General features: G+C 41.9%; 1 protein-coding gene across 3 annotated transcripts in view; it reads right to left on the reverse strand.

Moving 5' to 3' along the window:
• The window catches only part of GRM7 (glutamate metabotropic receptor 7), a 392,717-nt gene that overhangs the window by 247,244 nt on the left and 120,641 nt on the right, over window positions 1-24,832 (reverse strand). For all 3 annotated transcript variants that reach the window (XM_083491455.1, XM_083491453.1, XM_083491454.1), the window contains exon 2: window positions 5,423-5,639. In XM_083491455.1, the coding sequence (XP_083347581.1) occupies window positions 5,423-5,639 (217 nt within the window). The remainder of the gene's footprint in view (window positions 1-5,422; window positions 5,640-24,832) is intronic.

Here is a 24,832-nt window from a genome sequence, read left to right on the forward strand (position 1 = left end):
TGTCGGTGAGTTTGGGGTAGCCCAATGCAAAAATCCTGAGGATCCATGTGGATCCATGCTTTGTAACCACGTTTTTGCACCACTGCGGCCCCAGGCAACAGTGGGTGTGTGATTTTTTTGGTGCAAGCTGTAGCCATGGACATGCTATGTGATCTGATTGTGAATTTGGGGTGACCCTGTGCAAAAATCCTGAGGATCCATGTGGATCCGTGCTTTGTAACCAGGCTCTCTGTCCCTCTCTCCTCCCCACTCCGCGGCTCTTCTCCCGCTTTGATGTTTCAAAGAGAGCCATGGAGGAGGGAAGGAAGAGGAACCATGGATCCTCCGCTCACGACTGCAGCAGATCCCCCCGCCATCCGTAGGCATTCGCTCCATAACACGCACAGACATTTCCCCTTACTTTCTAGGAGGAAAAAAGTGAGTGTTATGGAGCAAAAAATACGGTATATCAACTGGTGCCCTTATCATCAGTTAGAAATTAGGTGCGTCCCAAACATGCCACCCTTCATTATGCTGCTCAAATTGCTTTCAAAGGGACATGCAGTTGGACCAGCATAAGGGAAATTGGGGTTTCTTGGCAAGGGGTTCTTCAGAGCTCTAATGATCGAAGTAATTGTTATTTTATATGCAGTTAGAGCGGTAAAACTGAATAATTCTCGCTTATTTATTGCAACTCTCCTTGCAGGTCTCCGTAGAAATTTGCAGCTTTAGCCTAGGGTTCTGATGGGGCTGTAATAAGAAACTGCAAATGAGAACAATTGTCAGTATTTTCCCATCCTAACTCTCAGAGCAAGTACTGGAACCTCATGTGAGGTCGTGGATCATGGGTTTGAACCACATATTGGGCAAAAGAATTCTGCATTACAGTGGGTTGGACTAGATATCGCACGTGGTCTCTTCCAACTCTACAGTTTAAGACTCTATTATTAGAATACATGTTGCCATTTAAAGAGGGAAGGGGACTTTACTGATTACCTGATCCTTCAACAGTTAAAAGTTTTACTGAGGATTTAAGGTAGTGCTGGGGCAATCTGCGTGCACAAATAGTTGCTGTACCACTGAGCTGAGGCTCTTTCTCCTTGTAATCTTATGCAAATTTGCCCCAAAGTAAGTCTCACTAAGTTAAAAGAAATTCACTTTTAATGGTCTTACCCTTATTGCTATTGCAGTCTGATCCTTAACTGAACATTCCCTCCCTAATACACACACATCCTTTTAACCTTTTAGTCAGCAATTAACCCCACTAATTACTAATTAAGAAAACCAATTCATCAAAGATATGATGTTTAAGATTTGTGGCCAGTAGCAGCATCAGTAAATCCAAATTATCTGTTAACATTTTAATCATTGGGGGGTGGGGGCTAAAAAAAAACCCCAAACAAACCACACAGACTGCAGAATGCAATTCAAATCTTCATCCACTGTCACAAAGACAAATCTAAACTAACTTGAAGTGCCCATAATAAAAGTCACTTTAAGAAGAATTATGAACTCCAAAAGGACAAGTCGCGGTCCTCCGATTCTGCTAGTGTGTCTAAAAAATTACAGAAAGAATAATGTTCTCTAGTTACTGTTGCAAGCCTTGAGAATTTAGCACTTTGGCAGCCACTCTGGGAAATAACCCAGAATAACAGGTAATTTGGCACAGATTTGAGGGTGATGATAATAAACATTTTATCACTTATGAGAAGACTTCTTGTACATCAATGAAAGCCGAGCATCAGAAAGAATTAGATGCCAGCCAGCATCTCCTACGTATTCCAGCAAATCACTTTTGAACTGTACCACTTTTGATGCAAGACATGCATCATCATATGGCGTGTCCAGCATAATATTAATAACACTTAGTATTTATATTCGTTCCGCACAATGTATGGTTGCCATATTTCAAAAAGTGAAAATCCAGGCACAAATTGCCCCCAAATCAACATTTCCAATATGGGCTGCCATATGCCCAGGTTTTCCAGGAAATTTTTAACCTACTTTGGGAGAGCATTCAAAGGTGTAGGGCAGGCTTCCTCAACCTCGGTCCTCGGTTTTGAAACTACAATTCCCATCATCCCTGACCACTGGTCCTGCTAGCTAGGGATCATGGGAGTTGTAGGCCAAAAACATCTGTGTGCTTTGCCTGTTTGTGATTTTGGCTTTATGTGCTATCCCTGCTCCTTCAAACACACCTGCATTGAAATAGTTTTTAATTGTTCAATTTGTTGTTGTTTTCTGCCCTGGGTGTCCGGGGGTGGGGAGCAGGGAACATAAATTTAACTAATAAACAGTTAAATAAATAACTTCATCAGTTCCTGCAGTATTAAATCCCAAACATTCCCCCCTTAATGCTACATAAATATGCATCCAAACCAGGAAAATGCATGTAAATACCAGCAGCTTCTGAAACATCAACATATTGTATCTTGTTTCTGAAGAGATCTTTTTGAAACTGCAGCTTCCCCACCACTGCCATTTTCACATGGATTATGCTCAAGAATAAGATGCTTTAAATTACCCAATGACAGCTTTGAGAGTCGTTAATCAGACAGATGCGCTTTGACGTATGGATAATGCAGGAAATCTGCAAAGATGCAGTTGTTGCTGCCACCACTGAACTAGTTAATTAATCCAGCAATAAACACAAACTTCATGTGGCTGCTTGAGATCATGGAAAATTTATTCCATGACCTATTTTAGATGGAAATCTCATTGGAGGTTGAGAAGATCTCATAGGAGGGCAAATCTATCTGAAATCCATGAGAAACATTTTAGATTTTGACGCAGTTTCACGTATTTGTTTAGTCTACTTAGTTTATTTTACCTAAAAACTCGATGTGTTAGATTAATAGTTCACCTAGCTCAGTGATATCCAACACTAAGTCAAAGAACCAGTAGCTTTGCAGCATTGGAGACAGGCAGGTGTGACTTTTTGCCACAACCCATGAAAATCAGCTTGCATACCAAGTGACTGGGAAATGGCCAATGTAAGAACAATATCAGATAGTCTTTCCTGCCTAGGAATGCCTTGAAAATCCCACTGCTTATGATACAGCCTGTTGATAACAGCAGCCAAACCAAGTTTTCCAGAACAATACTCAGCACGTATTTTGGCCAAATGGCCCACCCAACAGCAGAGTGGCAAGGAAAAAGGATGGCTTTTTACGTTTTAGTCTAGCACTTCAACTCTCCCTCTGATGCAGTCAGCACACTCTGTCCAGGTTAGCAACGGAAACTCCAAACCATTGACAGGGAACTGTGCACGTCTATTGCATTCAACACCCCCCTTCCTAAACTCTGTATTACTGTTTCTTGGTATTTTAGTTTTGTAAACTACCCTGAAATCATAATTGGTAAACAGGGTGATATATAAAGTTCAAATGAATGAATGAATGAATGAATAAGAAAATTGGAGAACCCAACTCATTATTTGTGTTGCCATCATCTTAAATATTCCACCTTTCCTTCCCGTTATACATCACATTAGAAGAACTGTGTTAAAAAGTGGGGGAGGAGGCTAATTCACGAACTAAATTACAGCAAGGGCATTCAGCCAACCCATGAAAGTCGCCTTGTATACAAGATGACTGGAAAATAGCCAATATGAGAACAATGTCAGAAATTTAAAAAGAAAAAAAAATCTGAGGGAAGTGAGCATGTATTAAGTGACCACAGGAGTATCCTGGCAGAAATGTGCATGCTGTAATGGGGCAGGGTGAAAATGAGGTCAGGGAGGTGCTGGATTAGCCCTAACTCTGACCTCACCACTGCCCTGCACCACCCCACGAAATACTTCTGAGTTATATCAGTATTTTTACCCTCATTCCTTTGTCTGCAGAAGGAATACCATACTTCTGAATCATAACTGTTCAGTCTCACTTTCTGTATTGATTGCAAGTATTGATTGCAAGTGATCTATATTGATTGCAAGTATTTTAAGGTAATGTAACAAAAACTGAGCAATGTATTCAAGGTGTAGTGTGACCATCACTTTATACGTGGACATACTATTTCTGCAAGTATTCACATTTCTGTAACTAGAACATGGAGCTATATATATTTGGGGTGGCAGCATTTATACATCTCTCCTGATGAAAAAGTAAAATCCAGATACTTTAATCCAACTGGCTCATTTAGTCTCCTCGAGTCCTTAAGTCTATCCTGAACAGAAGCAGCAAAATCCTTTCACCGGGGTACACCTTCCTCCGTAACAACCTGTTTCTTAAATCCACCAAATGTTTCAGCTTATCTGAGCTAGCAGAAGACTAGCTTTCATTTTCTTACCATCTGGAGTGTTCTGTTTTGAGATGATGTATTTCGCTACGGCAAAGCAGGTTCCATGCATGACTCTCAAGTTGTGCTGCAGAGAACCCTGGGATTCTTTGGCAACGTATCAAGATTCTCAGTGAGGAGATCAGTAGCAGCAGATAAACTCACATGGAAAACGGCTTGTACTCAAGGCAGTGATGGAGCCCATAAACAGTACTAGGTGATGGGGTGGGGCTGCAGCATGTCACTACGACATACCAGGGTGGAGAGGGTTGAGGCAGCAGTGAGGTCATTATGATGAAAACACACCAGCAGAACCAAGCCAGTGCTCCCACAGGTGCATTTGCTGACCTTGCAGACACCTTACCTCCCTCCCTCTCTGTATGCAACAGCAATGTGGGCAACTGGATTTCAGACATCTACTGCCAAAACCTATGGATGGACATTCTAAAATGTGGCCATGAATTTTCCACCACATACTAGTATTTCAATAAAAGACATGTGCAGGGGTTCCACAGCAGACTCGTCATTGTGGGAAAGGTTCCCAAGAGGTATGTTTGAAAACCACCAATTTATCTCAAATAGTGTGGGAATATCTTCAAATGTAAGTGGGGAGCCTTTGAACATATATCAATAGATTGGACTTCTCTAGGCTTCCAAGCCCATTGCATTAAAACAGGTTTGGTGTCTCTTCAGAGCTAATAACCTTTGATCCCTCAAGCTGAGACCTCCTCACATTGTCCCATCTGATTTAAAAAAAATATGTGTAAAACTATTGAAAGACATAGAAGAATTGTCTGACATAAAGTTTATATGTAAGAAACTGCTTGGTTTAAAAGCACTCTTGGCTGTGAAGAGATAAGGACTCAATATGCTAAAACATTGCTTTGTACTATCTCACCATAGCACGTGAATTTAACAGTGGGCACACCAGAAACTTGATACAATTTCACTGTTATATCTTTCTCCAACAGAGCATTAATGCCATTTAACTCTCAGACTCATAAGTGCTTTGTTCCTGAAAACCTCTATGTAAGTTGAGAAGAGAGAAATGAAGAAACCATAGGAATGGAATTGTGAAGGTATGAATAATGTTAAAGGATAAAGCTTCATTCAATATAGTATTTAAAATAAGTTCCCATTTTGTGCAGTGTGGTTCGTCACCTACCTGACTCTCTGGAAATTTGTATAAAAGATTCCATGCCTTTTTCTCCATAACTTCCTTCAGAAGCCAATGTGGAGACATAATTCCACCCCAAAGCTCTCACGATGTCCACCATCGCCTGCGCTTGGAAGGAATCTGGAGGTACCACCCGTGAGAAGAAATCATAGCGCCTGTCGTCACTTAGCTCTGGTGCAGTTGAAGCATAACTGATTTGGGGTATCTGTAGGGAATAGAACAATTATTTGGAGTTATAAATTGATAAACTCAACACACGCACAACAATTAGCTTGAGCTATAACACAATTAGTCTTCCCAGTGCCCATCTGTTACTTTCTATCTCCGTCAGTGCCTAAGTGAAAGTCAATGAAGCCATCTTTCAAATGATTTTCATTATGTGAATACTAATAGGCCAATTAAACTATTATCAGTTTTGTCCCCAAAAAACTTCCATGAACCTCTTTGATGAAGGATAAGTTAGCATGCTTTGAGATAAGCCTTGGGTAAGCTTGCCCCCCCCCCCCATTGACTTTATGATGCGTGATTTGTCAACAATATTTCACCATCTTTAGGGTTCTTGAGTATTTGCCTGTTTACACTTAGCTCTGCTAGTCTGAATACTGCCTACTACAGCCTTAGTTTCCACCAATTTGTGATCATCTCTGCTACTTTGGCTCTCATCAATCTCAGTCATAACCATTGCCAATTTATGAGAAAATCCAGTCAACCAGCCATTAAAGACATAAGAGCTTGCTGGATCAGGCTAAGCCTATCTAACCCAGCATCCTGTTCTCACAAAACTGGCAAGTAGGACCTGAGCGTAAGATCCACTGGCATCTCAAGTATGAAGCCCTCCCTAAAATTCAGGGATTAGGTGCATCAGCTGTTCCACGGAACATAATGGAGCAGTGGAGAGCACTGGAAATCCAATTCCCAATCAGCAAAATTCCTAGTCAGACCACCTCTGCCTTCTGAAATTTCACCAGGGCTGCCTATGTATATTCTGATTTACCGGTAACTATTCAGACACAAGGCCTTGATTTGGCCTTTTAAGAAAAGCATAGGCAGGATTCACCTAACCAGCCCCACCAATGGAAACCCCACATAATGACTTCCACTTGCATAACTGGGCTTTGCCTTCTCTCCTTCTCTCATGCCTCTTGATTTTGGTTTGGGGGAGGCATTGGAAGAACCCCCAAAACAGGGCATGGGAGGGGGAGGGGGAAGATCATAGCATCCGGCAAGGTGAAATGCTTGCAAAGACAAAATGAATGGAAGAGTGCAGGGTTGAATAGCACCCATTAATACTAAATTTCATTCTTGTATGTGCAATCATGGCTATACTCAAAACCACACAGCACTCCCAAATCCCATTGATGATGATATGTCAACATCTTTCTGATGGAAGCGTTACACTGTTCATTGACATATCTGTCTGGTTTAACAGGGCTGAGCCTGCCTTATTTAATCAGTATTTTCAGTAAGTTCACCAAACAGAAAGGACCTGCTGCATCAGCCTCTCCTTGCTATTGTACATTATTCACCAAAAAAGTGCTCAAACTTTCAGGCAAGGTTATAGAAGCATTTCTTACATTTTAAAGAGAAATCTATCCCTCATTACCTTTCCTATCCTTACTTGTCTTTCTGCTAGGATTGCGTTTTTTTAAAGAATTTGTTGCTCATTTTAAACAGGTCCCTGTCAAGTCAGTAAGTGTCTCAAGCAGGGAACTGAAATTTTTAAGGGGCTTGATCACCCCAAGCATACCTTCTTGCAAGAATTTGAGGAGTGCTATCTTCAACACAGAGATTTACCATCACAGTTTCAAAATAAAAACGTAGACTTACTACCAAATATTTGATAACACTTATCTGAATGACTATAACAACTATAACAACTGATGGACTATAACAACTATAACAACACACAGGACATTAAAGAAAGGAATGGGCTCCTTTGACAGGCCCCCTGGTTTTGACATGTCCCTACCATCTTGCCTACCATGCAAGATGGGGTGGAGTGGGGTGTCAACAGTTAGCAATAAAAAAAAAAAGTATGTGTTCATAAGCAGTCATTATTTGTAACCCATCCTGGGACCTTATGGTAAGGGGTGGGTAAGGAATCTAATGGGTGAGAAATCTAAAAAGGAATTAAATAAAGCCCTGGCTTCTTGAAATTCTTTGTTTCCTTTTTAAATGAGTGAGTTGCCGAATGATACACAGGGCTTTAAATCTGATTGTGTGTGTGTTTAACTCTTGAGACACATAATCCAGATGTTAGCTTCATTCCACATTTTCTCATATATATACAGTGGTACCTTGGGTTACAGACGCTTCAGCTTACAGACGCTTCAGCTTACAGACTCCGCTAACCCAGAAATAGTACCTTGGTTTAAGAACTTTGCTTCAGGATGAGAATAGAAATTGTGCGGCGGCAGTGGGAGGCCCCATTAGCTAAAGTGGTGTCTCAGGTTAAGAACAGTTTCAGATTAAGAACGGACCTCTGGAACGAATTAAGTTCTTAACCCAAGGTACCTCTCTCTCTCTCTCTCTCTCTCTCTCTCTCTCTGTGTGTGTGCGTATATATATATATAAACTTTGTGTGGCGTGAGGAATTTTGTACAGATTGTTTTCCCCCTTTCTTTTCTTTTTTGCAGTGTCACCAATTTGGTCCAATATTTCCTGCAAGCCCTGCAATAAACTTTGTGAGCTATGCTGAAGTCCTCTTTCCATCATATCTACTCCCTGAAGGATCATCACTGCAATTCACAGCACAAAGTTACCATCCCATATGTATGAAACAAACAACATCTGCTCAAGTCAGCTAAAAGAAAAGAAAAAGCTCAATATACCACTTCTTGAGTCAAAAAGTTCAATTCTAGAGCAATCAAGTCACAGATGAATAGGAAGCTGAAAGATGTCTTCAAGAGAGAGATGCTTGTCAGTAAACAAAGCAGCCAAGAATCTGCAATCATACGGGAACCATAAATTTAGGAAGTCTAGACTCAAAACTCAAGCTAGTGAACTACTATGAATTGTGAGCGCTGAGCTGTCAAGGGCCTTTTCTGGTAGGGATGAGAAGTGGAGTGTGCAACACAAACATATGTCATTGACAAGATATTGGGAACTCAAAATCATCCACAATTTCCTGAGAGAATACAGCAGTCTCTCGGCATCAGTGGTATTTATGAACATATTTTTCATTCCCTCTAATGCAGAATTCAGGTAGGCAGATGCTGATCAACTTGGGAGGTAAAACAGGGACACCGAAGAACAATAAAAGGTATACAGAAATACTTATCTGTAAAATTAGGTCCTAATCCCTCTCCCCAAAATGTTACTTGGTGATTACTCCACATGCTTTGCATAAGGCCCCCAGCACACAGTGGACTGGACTCAAAACGCTGGCTTGTGTTTGTTTTCCTCTGCAGGTGGTTGAAATCACGCAAGTCAAATGTGTGTAAATGAGGGATTACTGTATACAGTATATGATATACTACATTGGGATACCTCATGGGAAGCTGTTCATATACGAACTAAATAAAACAACAACCAAAAGCCTGAGTATTGGCCAGCCAAAGAGGGGTGGCTAACTCTTTCTGAAATACAAAAATATCAAAGAGACAGCTTTTAGTGGGGTGGATACTTAGGCATCACTAAAGAGAGTAAATGCATTAACAAAAGAGATAACACAAGTTCCTAATGCATGCTCTGCTGCTATAAAAATGTCAGTATTAGAATTCAGGGTTGGAGCCCTGCGATACTTTCTTTCTTTCCTGTTTTTGATCCTGCGATGCTCTGGTGTTTAAAGCACCGCACCCTGCTGCCATGGGAATGGCAGGGATGTCAACAAATTCAGCATTACCATGGCTTTGCTGCAGGATTAAAAGTAGAAAGAGAAGAGAGGCTGACAAGGAGATGGAATTTGTTTAAGCACACCAAAAAAGCATCTTGGCTAATTCACACTTTAAAAAATGACTGGGAAGCCATGAACGATAAATCCATTATATAAGCACCGTCGGGTTGATATGTAATAGAGACCCAGCATGAGCATTCAATCTTAAAACTGCAGGGTGTCACCTCAACAGTCCTCAGTGATTCTCACCACAAACTCTTCTTCTAAACAAGGATCATGTGAGACACATTTACAACCTGAATGTGCATTCATTATTCTTCTCTTTGCAGAGGGGCAGCTCTCTCAAACTCTCATATTGTAATTTTTTGGGGGGAGGGGTAATGGTTGCCTTATTTTGACCCTGTTTTGCAAAGTTTGTGGGGACAAAATGAACCACAGTTAACTTGACATTTGGCAGTTCCGCTTTCCTGTTCCTTTCTGTCATGGTAAATTGGACCCCGATAGCTCAGTAAATTAAACATATTCCTAGGAAATTGAATAGGAGTGACCCATGATTGTTGAGTACTACACAGAGCACAAAGGGTTCAGGTTTGCTAAATTTGTTTTTCAAAATAAAAATTAAAAAAATTGTCCAGTAGCACCTTATAGACCAACTAATATTTGTTTTCCAAATATATAAAATAGCTGCTACGTTTCACAGCAGCCCCATTGGAATAGAGAGTTAAACTGGCCAATTTTATGTACTCCTGATCTGGATTGGAAGTTTGCCCCCCAATAGTCCTGTTTGCATGGAACAGAGCCTTTGGGGGGCAAATAGAAGCTGAGTAGGAGGGAAATGATTTTCAGGAGGAAACTGGCACAGTTCCTGATCTGGTTTAGAAACACATTCTTGATCGGGGGCCCTGCAGCTATTTTTTCTTCAGAATGATAGCAGCCAATTTAAGCACACTTTTTAAAGCAAGTGTGAATAATGTTAATGTGCAGATTGGCCTCTAGCCTCAGCGGAGCATATTTTGCCTATCTCTAGGTGCTGCAGCGATTGCTGCCATGCTTCTGGGCTCAATTCAACTGCAGGTTTTTAACCTTTAAAGTCACAAATGTCCTGGTTCTTTAGGGTATCTCAAGAAGGGCATTGTCCTTGAGCCTTATAGTCTTGCTGAGGAAGTTCAGTTTATGTAGCCTGGTTGATATGGATTAAATGGACAATTCCGCCATTTAAAAATGAACAGTACACTCAGATATTTACTGGAACTTAACATCAGGCAGGATTTTACTGAACTTGGGTTTCACTCTGTGCCTTCTGGAATCTGAATGAAATGTATCACCCCATTCCTTTGGCCTGCTGATACTGTTACCACGGCTGATACCTTGGCACCAATCTAGTTGAAAATGTTGTTTACTTTGCCCTGTAGTGCCAGGGGTTTACGCCAGCAGTATATTGTTCTTTGTCCTTGCGCACCAGCTGGTCTATAAATGATATTCATGGGGCTTTTTTTTAATCAAATGAAGATTTCTATACCATTCACAGCAAAACTAGCGGCAAAACTAAACAAATGAATGAGATTGCCATTTATCATTATTCTGGTTTGTTGGTCTAATATTTTACATTGGGTTGAATGGGTGAGGAACCTCAAGCCCAAGGGTCAAATGTGCTCCTCCACACCTCCCTAACTGGCACTCAGGACTGTGATTATGCTTCTAGGATGGAGGATGTGTGTGTGGATGAGTGTGCAGAAACCAATGCCTTTCACGTGGCAGGTATGGAGTCTTCTTCAGTGCCATACAGAGTGGTGGTCCATAGGCTGATGCTTATCTGCACTTGAACAGAGAAGCCAACCTTCTAAAATGCAATGGCAGGACTCACTTTTAAAATTCCAGTATAATTTTCAATATCATTTCGATATATATAATTGTTTTCAAGAACTCTTTCTTTTTCATATTGTGCTGCAAAGCTACAATGCATGGAAAAGTACATAGAAATCCTTGTAATCAAATAGAATGCATCCATTGGCATTTTATTGCATTGCTCTTCATCATATTTTTTCCCCATTACCTTATTTGTACAGAACTCTATTCTCGAAATCTTTTTTGTTTCCTCCCCAGGGAGAGCTATCCCCCCTCTTTTCTTACTGAGTTTCTTTTGAAAGTCAGGGTTTACTGAACATGATTGAGTGCTGTAACATATTTCATAACAGATGCAGTGAAAACATCCCTGTGTTGTAGGGATTAAACTGAGCCAAAAAAATGGATGAAAACAGATGTTTTCCATAGTCTCTCAACAGAAAGACTGATGCAGACTCTACAAATGTACCATCCAGTGAGATGTATGCTCCACACAGAATTGATAGCCCTTTGGACCATGCAGAGAAAGAATATGGGGTAAATCTTCCTCCCCCTCCATAAACAAAAGTGCAACAGAACCCTATGGCTCAGGGCAATATATTTTTCCAAGCCCCAGGTACCACCTCGCTGATCAACTGCTGCCTCTATTCTCATTGAGCACACTTGCAGATATTTTTCATGAACTATCCCTCAGTGATAGAGGGACCAATAATTCTTAATTTAACTCTTGGAGAAGTGGCAGTGTGGTGGGCCCAAGGTGTGAAGCTGCTCTCCTGACACCAGTGATGCTATAGCTTCCCTGGGCAGGGCTGGAGCAGGCAGGGTGGCAACAACATTGAGACTGTTCAGAAGCTGTGGCAGGGCGCTGGGTTGCCTGTGCATTCACAAAGCCCTGACCTGGCTATCGCCTTACCCACCTCAGCCTCACCCAGGCCAGCTGTTCAGAGGTTGGCTCCATGGCTATGCCCCAACACCCCATTCATTATGAGAGGGGGCCTGTGTAGGGATGGGGAAATATCTCAACATATATAGTGGATTCCATTTCTAAAAGGAACCACAAAAGTGAAGAAATTCGTGGTCCCAACCCAGTTGGAGGACTAACCCCTTAGACCAGGCATGGCCAAACTCGGCCCTCCAGATGTTTTGGGACTACAACTCCCATCATCCCTAACTAACAGGACCAGTGGTCAGGGATGATGGGAACTGAAATCCTAAAACAGCTGGAGGGCCAAGCCTGCCTTAAACCAACCTAACAATAACAAGCTAATAAGAGTTTCACAAAGCACACCAGAAATGCTATTTAGATTGGTGGTTATTAACAGGGGGGGGGAAGTAAATGCTGAAATGTTCTGAGTTCTTGATCTTTGAGGGAAAGTGGTGCTGTGGTCTAAACCACTGAGCCTCTTGGGCTTGCCGATCAGAAGGTTGGCGGTTCGAATCCCTGCGACAGGATGAGCTCCCGTTGCTCGGTCCCTGCTCCTGCCAACCTAGCAGTTTGAAAGCATGTCAAAGTGCAAGTAGATAAATAGGTATCGCTCCGGTGAGAAGGTAAAAGGTGTTTCCATGTGCTGCTCTGGTTCGCCAGAAGCAGCTTAGTCATGCTGGCCACATGACCTGGAAGCTGTACGCCGGCTCCCTAGGCCAATAAAGCGAGATGAGTGCCGCAACCCCAGAGTCGGCCACGACTGGACCTAATAGTCAGGGGTCCCTTTACCTTTACCTTACATTTTGCTGATCACGCTTGAAAATGTGAATTTGAATGCAGGTTGCCCCCCCCCCAAGTAAGCTAAATTAACAATTACTCTAAACATTGACTCTAAATGAATGTTTACTCTGAGTATCACCCACAGATGTTTGTAGCCTCGTTTTTGTTTTGTTTTTAGGTTCTATTTTTACAACCGAGCGGTGTCTATATTTTATTAAATAAATAAATTTTACAGTTTCGTTTTTCTGGCCATAACCCAACGTGAGCATTAAATCTCATTGTTGCATTGTTGCTACTGTGTCTCACTTAGAATATGGGAGAGAGCAATCCACAAAGGATATATAGCCTGCTTCACTGTGGTATCTGCCACTGCTGGCTGATCAATCTCCTCCGCCCTACTGCTTTTGCTCTGTTACTTGCTTGGTTTCTCCCACTGTGTAAAAAGAAACACTGACATTAATAGCAATATAAATGCAATGTCTAATGTTATATCACTTCAAATTACTAAGTAAATTTTGCTATTCATCTCTTTTGCTACCGAGGCAGAATTTAATAAAATGAGACCAACCTGAAACTTCTTTCCAAAAGACAGTTGTTAGGAAACTTTTAATAAAAATAAAAAGGCAATTTCTTTAAGGATCATGTGCGATTAAGATAATGCATGAGTGTACCTGTTGAGATATTAATGAGCTCCCACTGGGGTATTATTAAGTGCACAGTTTGCTGTAATTTCACTTTCAGCCTCCTATTAAGTTTTATTGATATGGGTTCCAGACAACAGGAAGGGGGGAAAAATGCCACAGAAAACAGATTCGCAACCTTTTGAACCAAAGTTATTTGGAAAAGTTATTTTAGCATCCATTTCCTGGTGGCACAATGCACTTTGCATATAAAGTAAGAGGACTATGAAGAAATCTGCAGTCAGACACTAAACAATTCAATGTGATTGATGGATGATTAACGGCTCTGAATGGGTTTTGGGTTTCACTTGTACTGATGTAGAAATGTTCCTCTGTCAGAGCTCAGATCAGTTCTCCCAGCTGTTCTTTGTTCACAATTTACTTCACTAATTGCATAACAAAAAACTCTGGCATTCCAACAGCAATGAATAATAATTTGCAGGCTTGAATTAAAGTTATTCACTTAGAAAGTGCTTCTACTGCTAGGACAAACACCAAGGGCCCTTCCCCCTGGAATGCAGTCTGAGACCAAGCGCTCATGCCCAACTGCATGATGATATCTTCCAAATAAAGGTAAAGGGACCCCAAACCATTAGGTCCAGTCGTGGCCAACTCTGGGGTTGTGGCGCTCATCTCGCTTTATTGGCCAAGGGAGCCGGCATACAGCTTCCGGGTCATGTGGCCAGCATGACTAAGCCACTTCTGGCGAACCAGAGCAGTGCACGGAAACGCCATTTACCTTCCCGCCGGAGCGGTACCTATTTATCTACTTGCACTTTGACGTGCTTTCGAACTGCTAGGTTGGCAGGAGCAGGAGCAGGAGCAGGGACCGAGAAACGGGAGCTCACCCTCTCACGGGGATTTGAACCGCGACCTTCTGATCGGCAAGACCTAGGCTCTGTCGTTTAATCCACAGTGCCACCCGCATCCCTTTACATCTGTGCAGTTACATTTAACTCCCCCCACCCCCTGAATTTTTTTTGCTTTTGAAGCTTTCAGATCTTCCAGCATAGTAAAAGCCAAAGGAGACTTCTGTTTCAACTACTTAACATAATTTAGTCTGCAACCTTATAGAAACTTCTCTGGGAGCAAGCCCCTTTAAATTCTGAGATGTTTACTTTAGAGTTGGCATGCATTGAATTCTACTGTGAAGCTAAAGGTAAATATAAATGTACCATTGTAATGAAGTGTTGGTTTATTTGGCTATTGAACCAACATCTGAAATTAAGTAAAAATAATTATAATATGTTCAGCAAGTGATCCATTACATGCTATCTATACCACTTCACCACTGAGGATGACATATGCTACCTAATCACAACACTAGCATGGCTTCTCTAGTGAAACATTTAAACTTATTTCAGAAGAAATACTCAGATTAAGAGGACTGGAGTGGCTGAACAAAAGAGGCTGCTTTAATACAGTCTTTCATATAGTGGAATTTTTGCAAAAACATTAAGCTGTTTACAGTTCACATTTTCTCCCCTTACTTTGCCTGCTCATGTTTGCCAATTACTAAAGCTACTTGTGTTCAAACAAGATCCTGTTTGCTCAAATCCCAGTCTTTCTCCTTTGTTATCTTTGTAGTGAATTCATAATGATGAATTAGCAACTCTGCATTACTGGGGCAGTAAATGTAGACAGCTTTTGTAAGGGACAGACACATTTGTGGCTTTAGGCATTCTCAGGTCACAACTTCATAAAGGGCAACATTTTGGATAAAGTCTCAGTTTTTCGATACGTTCATTGCCCTCCATTAGAGAATTCAGGACTTTAGAGTCAAGGCACCCACAAACTCAACACAAGATGCAAAACGAAAAACACAGATTAAAGCATCAGAAATAGAAAAACTAGTGTAAATATCTCCTGAAATAAAACTCACTAAACCTGGTGTCTGAAATTTAGCAGGGGTGGGTCCTGCAGGCTTTCTATTGGGATAGAGTTTCAAACAGCTGGACACACTATGCTAAAAGCACAACTGCTTGTTGACATGTGCTTCTGGTCCATGAGGAACCACTCACAGTTCTGGTGTACAAAGAGCATGTTATTGTATAAACTTTCAAGATCATCTGATAGGATTATTTAACAATGGCTTATCAGACTACACAAGCTGTATGGAGAAAACATGGCCAAAGGTACACGACAAAATACGCAACAGAAAGGGGAAGCTGCAATAAAGCATGGAAAGCCTTGCACAACTGTAGATTAAATGGGCTTTTAAACTTGCTACCTGTCCCTCAAGATTGTATCCAGAAGAGTCCATTAACTGCACGCTTCCTCATGAGAACAAGTTCACTGAATGAGGGAGCCTCCTTCTACTTATTAGACTGCAGGATTTTAGGCCCTTTGAAACAGGCAGGCAGGCAGACATATCTCCATACATTTGGGAATGTGCTATTATTATTATTATTATTATTATTATTATTATTATTCCTCACTCCTGAAATCCGTAAATATTAGAACGCATGCCAGTAATTGTGAACATTGAGCTTAAAGTTGCATCAACACTGTTAATTGTAGGCAGCTAAAAACTAGAAAAGATTGGTGTGATTGTCTATCAGCTCTTGGTTCAAAATCTAATGTTTTAGTTCTGTGGTGGAGCACCTGCTTTCCATGCTGAAGGTCCCAGATTCAATTTCTGGCATTGCCAACTAGAAGAGTCAGGTAAATAGATTATGAGGAAGATCTTTACCCAAGAGCCTGAAGAGCCAGTCATAGCTAGACAATACAGTGGTACTTCAGGTTACATGCGCTTCAGGTTACATACGCTTCAGGTTACACACTCCGCTAACCCAGAAATAGTGCTTCAGGTTAAGAACTTTGCTTCAGGATAAGAACAGAAATCGGGCTCCGGCGGTGTGGCAGCAGTGGGAGGCCCCATTAGCTAAAGTGGTGCTTCAGGTTAAGAACAGTTTCAGGTTAAGAACAGACCTCCGGAATGAATTAAGTACTTAACCCGAGGTACCACTGTACTGGGATCGATGGACAAAATGGCCTGGTGTAAGGCAACTTCCTAGGTTCATAACTAGATAAGTCACAGTGCCAAAGAACAAGCAGATATACTTTGACGCATGGTTATTTTCTCTCTCAATGAAACAAAATAAAAACCACATATGTGCAAAACAGAACCCCACATTTCATTTTTCTCTTTGGAAAATGCAATCACATCAGCCGGTCTAGTGTTTGGCTTTTAGAGACTAGCTTTGAGGCACATCAAGCGCATCCACGTTCTGCATGTATGCACCTCCATAACAACAACAAATTCAATCCTTCCATCTCTTCTGGTACACTCACATACTGTGTATTGGTGGTGGGATGCTATATGCAAGGGATGCCCTTGTTCAAGCTGACCACTTTGTTGGCTCAGCCAGAGACATTCAATGGTAAACTGGTCAGTTCACACTTAAATCCCAATATGCTGGCTATGAGTTTGTGCAAAAAGCTCCTCCTGCCCATCTGAGGCATACAAGGAGAAAAAATGTTGATAATGACATCCTTGGTCAGTGGCTGCATCTGCATATTCTTATTCCAATATGGATGAGTTTGAAAGGAACATGGTGCTTTGAAGCATATAATTTGAAGTCTTACTTGACCCCCAAATTCACTTGTCTCTTTTGAGGTTATGTTTCAGACCAATTATTAGCTGAGCTCACTTGAGGATGGGGTTGCTCTGGAGCCCTCTTAACCTTTCTAATTAATGCATTGGGTAATTATATACTGCAACAAAGTTGCTTCTGTCACAACAAAGATACCGCTATATCAAAAGGGTGGAACATCGCAAGTAGGATCAAAACTTTGTATAAAGTAGGGAGGCGAGGGCCTGGCTATTAAAATAATCTGGCTACCAGAATGATCAAGGAATGGAAAAGCTCCTCTAAGAGAAAAGGATCCCGCACTTGATGCTATTTAGTTTACTGAAAAGGTGAGTAAGAGGTGATATGGTAGAAATTTATAATATTATGCATGGTATGAAGAAAATAGATACAAATAAGTTTTTCCACCTCCTTCGGAACACTCGCTGAATGTTGGATGTTGGAAGGTTCAAGACAGGTGAAAGAAAGTAATTCTTTATGCCACACATAGTTGAACTATGGAACAGACTCCCACAGGAGGCAGTGATGGCCACCAACATGGAAAAGAGGATTAGACAAATTCACAGAGGACAAGGTGAACAGCTGCAGTTGCTATGTTCTACCTCCACTGTCAGAGGTGTTACACCTCTAATTACTAGCTGCTGGGAATCACAGGTCAGGGGTTTCCCAGGGGCATCTGGTTGGCCACTGGGTCAACTGCTGGCCATTCACATCCAAAATTGCATAACACACAAGCTGCCCCTTGCTCATTTGCAAGGCAGCTCTCTATTATTCTATGCTATTGAGGAAAACTGGAACTGGATGGTGTTCACAGTGTGTGCTAGCCCTTGGGGCCTTTTGGCAGTATCTCACTACCTATAGGTAAAGGTAAAGGTACCCCTGACCATTAGGTCCAGTCGCGGATGATTCTGGGGTTTCTGCGCTCATCTCGCTTTGCTGGCCGAAGGAGCCGGCCTACAGCTTCCAGGTCATGTGGCCAGCATGACTAAGCTGCTTCTGGCGAACCAGAGCAGCGCACAGAAATGCTGTTTACTTTCCCGCTGGAGCGGTACCCATTTATCTACTTGCACTTTGATGTGCTTTTGAACTGCTAGGTGGGCAGGAGCAGGGACCGAGCAACGGGAGCTCACCCTATCACAGGGATTCAAACTGCTGACCTTCTGATCGGCAAGCCCTAGGCTCTGTGGTTTAGACCACAGCGCCACCAAAAAAGGAGGAAAGGGCAGGGAGACTGACAGATAAGGATGGTGGAATCCCCCAGGCCTGATCTCAATCAGTCTGAACAGATCTGAATGAAAATTCTGGGACTACATGGCCATCCCTACTCTCCCTGTTCCCATGCATAAAGGAGATTTGGTTACTTGCAGTTATTCTCACTCTTCTCGGTTATTTAAACTTGTTACCCTACAGAAGCCTTAAGTACAAGGTTTACTGGGGTTTCAAGCTTCGTGGTGCCTTATTGTTGTTTCCATGCCTAACGGCCTTCTACTCTACCAAAAATAAAGGAACTACCTATATCCCTTTCTGAAAATGTGAGGTGCATAGCTTGTTATGTTGCTTTAGACAGTTCAAGATGGAAAAGAAGGATATAGATATTTTAAACAAACAAATAAAGATATACACAGCCTACTGTGTATGGCAAGACCTTTTTAGCTGAGCCTGGAACCCTTTACAAGACAGAATGTCTTCATCCACACCTATGACTTCAATAATAATAATAATAATAATAATAATAATAATAATAATAATAATACAATTTTATTTATACCCTGCCCTCCCCGGCCGAGACCGGGCTCAGGGCGGCTATCAACAAATGAACAAAATGTTGACACAAGGAAATATTTTTTTAGTAACCCCCCTCCCCCACAAGTTGGATGCTTTGCTCTAATGCACATCCATTAGGCACACCCTTCAAGGCTTCTGAAAAATCTTAAGTCTTGGGTATTTTCACTTATTCTTGCACATCACAAGTTCTTTATAAATTTGCAGGATTCTATTAAAAGCCAGCCTATAAGGCCACAATGACAGTTTTACAAGTCCTAAAAAGACCCAGCTATTAAACCATAACAAGTCAAGTTTCAAGCATAAGCCATTTTTGGACTGGATAAATGAGCTGTGCAAAATCATAAGCATGTATAATTTTGATTTATGAGCAGTACACAATGATTTAGAATGGAGGGAACAAATGGAGGAAGTCCTCACTTCTCCCAAATCCCTGCAATAAATGATAAGAAACAAGCAGAACTAGTTTATAATATGATGGACCAATCAGAAGATATGTCTGCATTCTAGTTGATCCTCTCCACACGTGGAATTTCCTATGGTTTAGTAGCCAATACCAGCATGGTGTGGTGGTTCATTTGCAGTTATACACTGTCACTGCTGAAGAGCAATTGATATGGGATGCTTCATTACTTGTGATAATTGGGAGGCAGCAGTAGAGGCTGGAGGCAACTCAGTCAGCAAGCGCATGGCTGATGATTGGCTAACATCCCTGCTGACATCAGTAGCTGCCTGTAGACAGTAGCTACCAGCAGACATGCACCTGTATGGTGTCAATTGAGCTACCCTTACTTCCACCATCATCTACCAACAGACTCCAGTTAGAATAGGCATTCCTCTACCCTCTTATCTCCTTTACTCAGGGACAGAGCATCTCTCCCAGATGCTGCCTTAGTTGTTGCTGGTGCTAGTGACTCTTCTAAATTCCTTGGTCATATGTTGTTGCTTGACTGAACCTCCCGGAATACTGTAACGTTTTCAACAGAACTCTACTAAACTCATCTGGTCAATAAGATGAGTAATTTTGCTTCATTAAGACATTCATTAGGACTTCATTAGGACATCTGAAGACAGCCCTGTTCAGGGAAGTATTTAATGGTTGATGTTTTACTGTGTGTTTAATATTATGTTGGAAATAGCCCAGAGTGGCTGGGGAAACCAGTCAGATGGGTGGCATTTGAATCATCATAATTATTACCATGGGGAAATGTAAACTGACCAATATGGTCAACTCTAGTATGGCACCACTAAAACCAACAGAGTTGTGCCAGAGACTTGGGAAACTTGTTTCACCACGGGCCTATTTGACTGATATTCATCATGTTATTTATTCTGAGCCTCAATGCCTGCCTACTTGTAAAATGAGAATGATAACAGAAGATCTACCTCACAAACTTAGGTAGCGATTTACGTACGTACTATAAAAATAAGAACCGTAGCAAGATTGTTATTCTGCACTGAAAACTGAGGAAAAGGAGATGAAATATACTGACTAGAGCCCATGTGTTTTAAAAGTACACACTTGAAATATTGTGGGTTTTGTGTGTTGGTTCTCATGCATTGGCATGATTAACAAACTAGCAAGCAGGTTGGAAAAATCCCAGGATAAAGTGAGTCCTTAATGAGTATGGTAACCCAAGCTGTGTGAGTTAAATTAGGAAGCGCCAACATTTTTGGGGGGGAGGGGACCTGTTGCAGATTCTGCACAGAAACACACCCAAACCAAGCACATATCACAGCTATTGGGTACAATGGAATGTCTCTTTTATGCTTCATTTCAGTAAGGAGAAAGACATGGGCAGGAACCAGAAGGCATGGGGGGGGCATATCTAGGCCTTCCACATTGGCAACACATGAGTTACACAGTCTACTCTGCTGCTACCCTTTTGCTTCTCAGATCCAGGAGAAAGGTACCCCAGTTCAGGTTCAAGCTCTTCGCTTATCTGCTTGGAAGGAAAATGAGGGTGGTAGTGATGATGATTAAGTATGCTTAGGTAAAGGTAAAGGTACCCCTGACCATTAGGTCCAGTCGCGGACGACTCTGGGGTTGCATGCCCATCTCGCTCTATAGGCTGAGGAAGCCAGCTTTTGTCTGCAGGCAGCTTCTGGGTCATGCGGCCAGCATGACTAAGCCGCTTCTGGCAAACCAGAGCAGTGAACGGAAACGGTGTTTACCTTCCCGCTGGAGCGGTACCTATTTATCTACTTGCACTTTGACGTGCTTTCGAACTGCTAGGTGGGCAGAAGCTGGGACCAAGCAACAGGAGCTCACGCCGTTGTTGGGATTCAAACCACCGACCTTCTGATCGGCAAGCCCTAGGCTCAGTGGTTTAGGCCACAGCACCACCTGCTCACATACTGCTTTTTGTCACAAGTGACCTCAAACCGGTCTACACACAAAAATATAAACAAATCACATTGTTACAAATCACAGAACAATCAAACCGAGAGAACCTTGTGTTGAAATACCATTCATGTCCTGAGAAGCAGAATAAAACCAAACTGGATGAATCTTGCTGCTCATAAAATGTGCTTCTTATATTGAGAAAAAGCATGACTTTTATATGCCTTCTGTAACTTTAATAGAGATTTTTTTTGCCTAAGTTTGTTTATAAAACTCCCTCCCACCCACCCCTCTACCTGCTATAAATACATAAGCAAATTGCACATTCAATCCCCCCCCCCCCAGCAGATGGGGAAAGAATAATTATTCTGAGAACATATTATTTGCAATTTAAAATTGGATCATGAACTGGCTGGCACTGTGGATTTTCACAGAATTTTATCCGAGTTGATAATGTGAACTGGGAGGGAGGGTGTGAAATTGTTTGGGGAAAAGTTTATAGTTTAATGACCTACATATAGCTCACTAATACCTACAGTGTTTCTCCATGCTATTTCTACAAGAGCTTTCAGTAAACTAGCTGAAAGCCTTTTTTAAAAAATAAAAAATACCTTATATGCTAATATTGATAAAAATATAAACTGCTTCTTCTATCATCTCCTAAAATAGCTCTGTAGTGTGTGCGTGTTGGCTTTTGTTCAAAAGACACTGCAAACTTGTTAAAGCGTAACGTTTATTTGCCTTGGAGGCTAACTGCAAAAACAAGAGAGGGAGGGAGAAGACTAACAAATGCCAAAAGAATACCACTTGTGAGTTAATGAAGGAACTGAGAAAAAACACACAAAGACCCTAAAGAAAGGGAGCATAAAAACAAACCTTTAAAATGGTAAGTGAGCGTCCTGAGTGGATTTCCCAACTCTCGAAGTGAGCAGCGTCTCAACTGAGGGGGAATTATGTAGTTCTTAAATAATATTCAGCATTTATATAGTGCAGGCTGAGTGTTTGAACCCCTTCACATAAATTATTTGCAATAGTCCTTTGAGATATAGTACTATTTCATTCACATTTGCAAATGGCCCCTGAGGATAAAGGCTTTCCTGAGGCCACTTTCTGAATTTGTGGCCGAGGAGAGCTTGAAACAGGGGACTTGATTCACGGCTCACATTCAGTCGCTATGCTGTATCAGCTTCTCGTTTGTCCTCCTTTCCACTGTATTAGAAGTCTCATATCCCCTTCTGTGTCCTCGCGAAAAAGATTGTGTATCTATTTCTTATTTGCCTGTATATGTGTATGTGTGTGTGCACGGATAGATACATACATAGCTCTCTTCAGTTGTTTATTGGGTGAAGAAGAAAAGTGGGCACAGAAAGGAACCAACAGATTCACATCACCGGCTTCTCTCTTGGTCTCTGAATTGGTCCCCCCCCCCCCCCCCCCGGTTCTCTACTGTGTCTGAACTTATTTCCCAAACAGTTCAGAGAACAAACCGCTAATGGACTTGATCCTTCATTCCTTGTTTGTTTTGTCAATAATGTAGTGCCAGTTACAGACTGTCATTTTACATAGCAGCAGCATTATTTATGTACAACACTGCAAAAAGCAGTTTATAACAACAATAAATAAAAATAGCATTATTAATACTAATTATAAGCTGCTTTCTCTCTAACACTGTACAGTAGAAGCTCGGGTTGCGAACATGATCCGTGCGGGATGCACGTTCTCAAACTGCAGCGTTCGCAACCCGCAGTGGCGCATTTGCGCACGTGCAGGTTGCGATTCGGCGCTTCTGCGTATGTGCAAAGTGCGATTTAGCACTTCTACACATGCACGACTGCCGAAAACCTGGAAGTAACCTGTTCCAGTACTTCTGGGTTTCGGCAGTCCGTAACCTGAAAAAACGCAACCTGAAGCGCCTGTAACCCAAGGTATGACTGCACAACAGAATTAGGGATAGGCCTTTCAGTCAAGCCTCTAGTCAACTGAGCCATCAGCAAAGGAAATTGCCCCTCTCTAGAAAGCTGATTTGCATATCGATGACTAATGATTTTTTATTTTTTAAAAAATCCTTTTCATGATATTACATGTGAGCCTATGCTGGAAGTTTTATGGGTTAAATGCAACAGAGATTTAGCAGTAGCCTAAGGAGCACTGAGACGCGGGCGACGCTGTGGGTTAAACCACAGAGCCTAGGACTTGCCGATCAGAAGGTCGGCGGTTCGAACCCCTGCGACGGGGTGAGCTCCCGTTTCTCGGCCCCTGCTCCTGCCAACCTAGCAGTTCGAAAGCACGTAAAAGTACAAGTAGATAAATAGGTACCGCTCCAGCGGGAAGGTAAACGGTATTTCTGTGCGCTGCTCTGGTTCGCCAGAAGTGGCTTAGTCATGCTGGCCACATGACCCGGAAGCTGTACGCCGGCTCCCTCGGCCAATAAAGCGAGATGAGCGCCGCAACCCCAGAGTCAGCCACGACTGGACCTAATGGTCAGGGGTCCTTTTACCTTTACCTAAGGAGTACTGGAATAAACTCCAGTTTTAATGGCACTGCTATGAGTATGGATTATGTGTCCCTCAAAAGAGACTGTGAAATGGTTTCCTTCCTCAGGATGAAGAAAGGAAAAGACAGCCTGGAAAGAGAGAACTGTGGGAGCATGTCAGTGATGGGGTCTATAGATGCGACTGGAGAAAATCCTTGGTAGGAGATTGAAAGTAAAAGGTAGCGCTGGAGTCATTACACAAATTGACTCTGCTGGAAAAACCTAGGACTAGAAAGACCAGACATGCTGCTAAACACACACTGTTCTACTGCTGAATTGGCAGCAAGAGAAGTTTAGTTAAAGAATTGTTAAGGTGTCTGCAAAGTGTTTTACCAAAATTTATTAGCAGCACTGTCATTTACAAGTCTACTGAAAAGCAAGTTCCATCAAGTTAAATGGGACTTGTGCTGGTTTGATAGGCATGTGCCAGGGTGGCTGCTGTGCAGTAAACCTAGTCTGTTTACGGATATGAAACAACAGTAATATAAAAATACTAAATTTACTGCACAGCCCAGACTAACCTATCTGAATTACCTAATTCCCCCCTCCCTCACAAGTATTAAATTAAACTGAAATTTAGAATGCTGTATGTCTTCCCTTTTCATGTTCTGAAAGCCCCTTACCATCAATGCCATCTAGTGGCCATTATAAACTGTTGATCTTAATACAGATTTCAGCTTTCCAATGGCTTAAGGAACTTAATGTAGTAGGCTATTAAACTCCCTGTTAAGTGTCCAGCTTGCCCTATATCTCCGCCCTGTAATCAAATGTAGAATGTCTTGTCTTAAAGCCTCTCCGCTGTCACTATAGGTCAGCCCTTCAGTGACACCTCTGCACTTGTTTCCTGTCTCGCTATGCTCCCAACACATCAACTTCATACTATGAGTCCTCATCTTTAAGGATTCCCCCCCCCTCATTTCGCTCTATACAAGCACCTCAGCTATTAGCCTTCTCAATGCATTTGTCTACATTTGTCCTTATGACTAAACAGCCTCCCCATTTCTACACCAATTCCCATTTTTTGAAAAGGTATTCCAGGAAAACTATTCTGTTAGAAATGCCATAGCTGATCCTCCACTGTCTC

Source organism: Podarcis liolepis (assembly GCF_965112155.1).
Source record: "Podarcis liolepis genome assembly, chromosome: 2".
Lineage (NCBI taxonomy): Eukaryota > Metazoa > Chordata > Lepidosauria > Squamata > Lacertidae > Podarcis > Podarcis liolepis.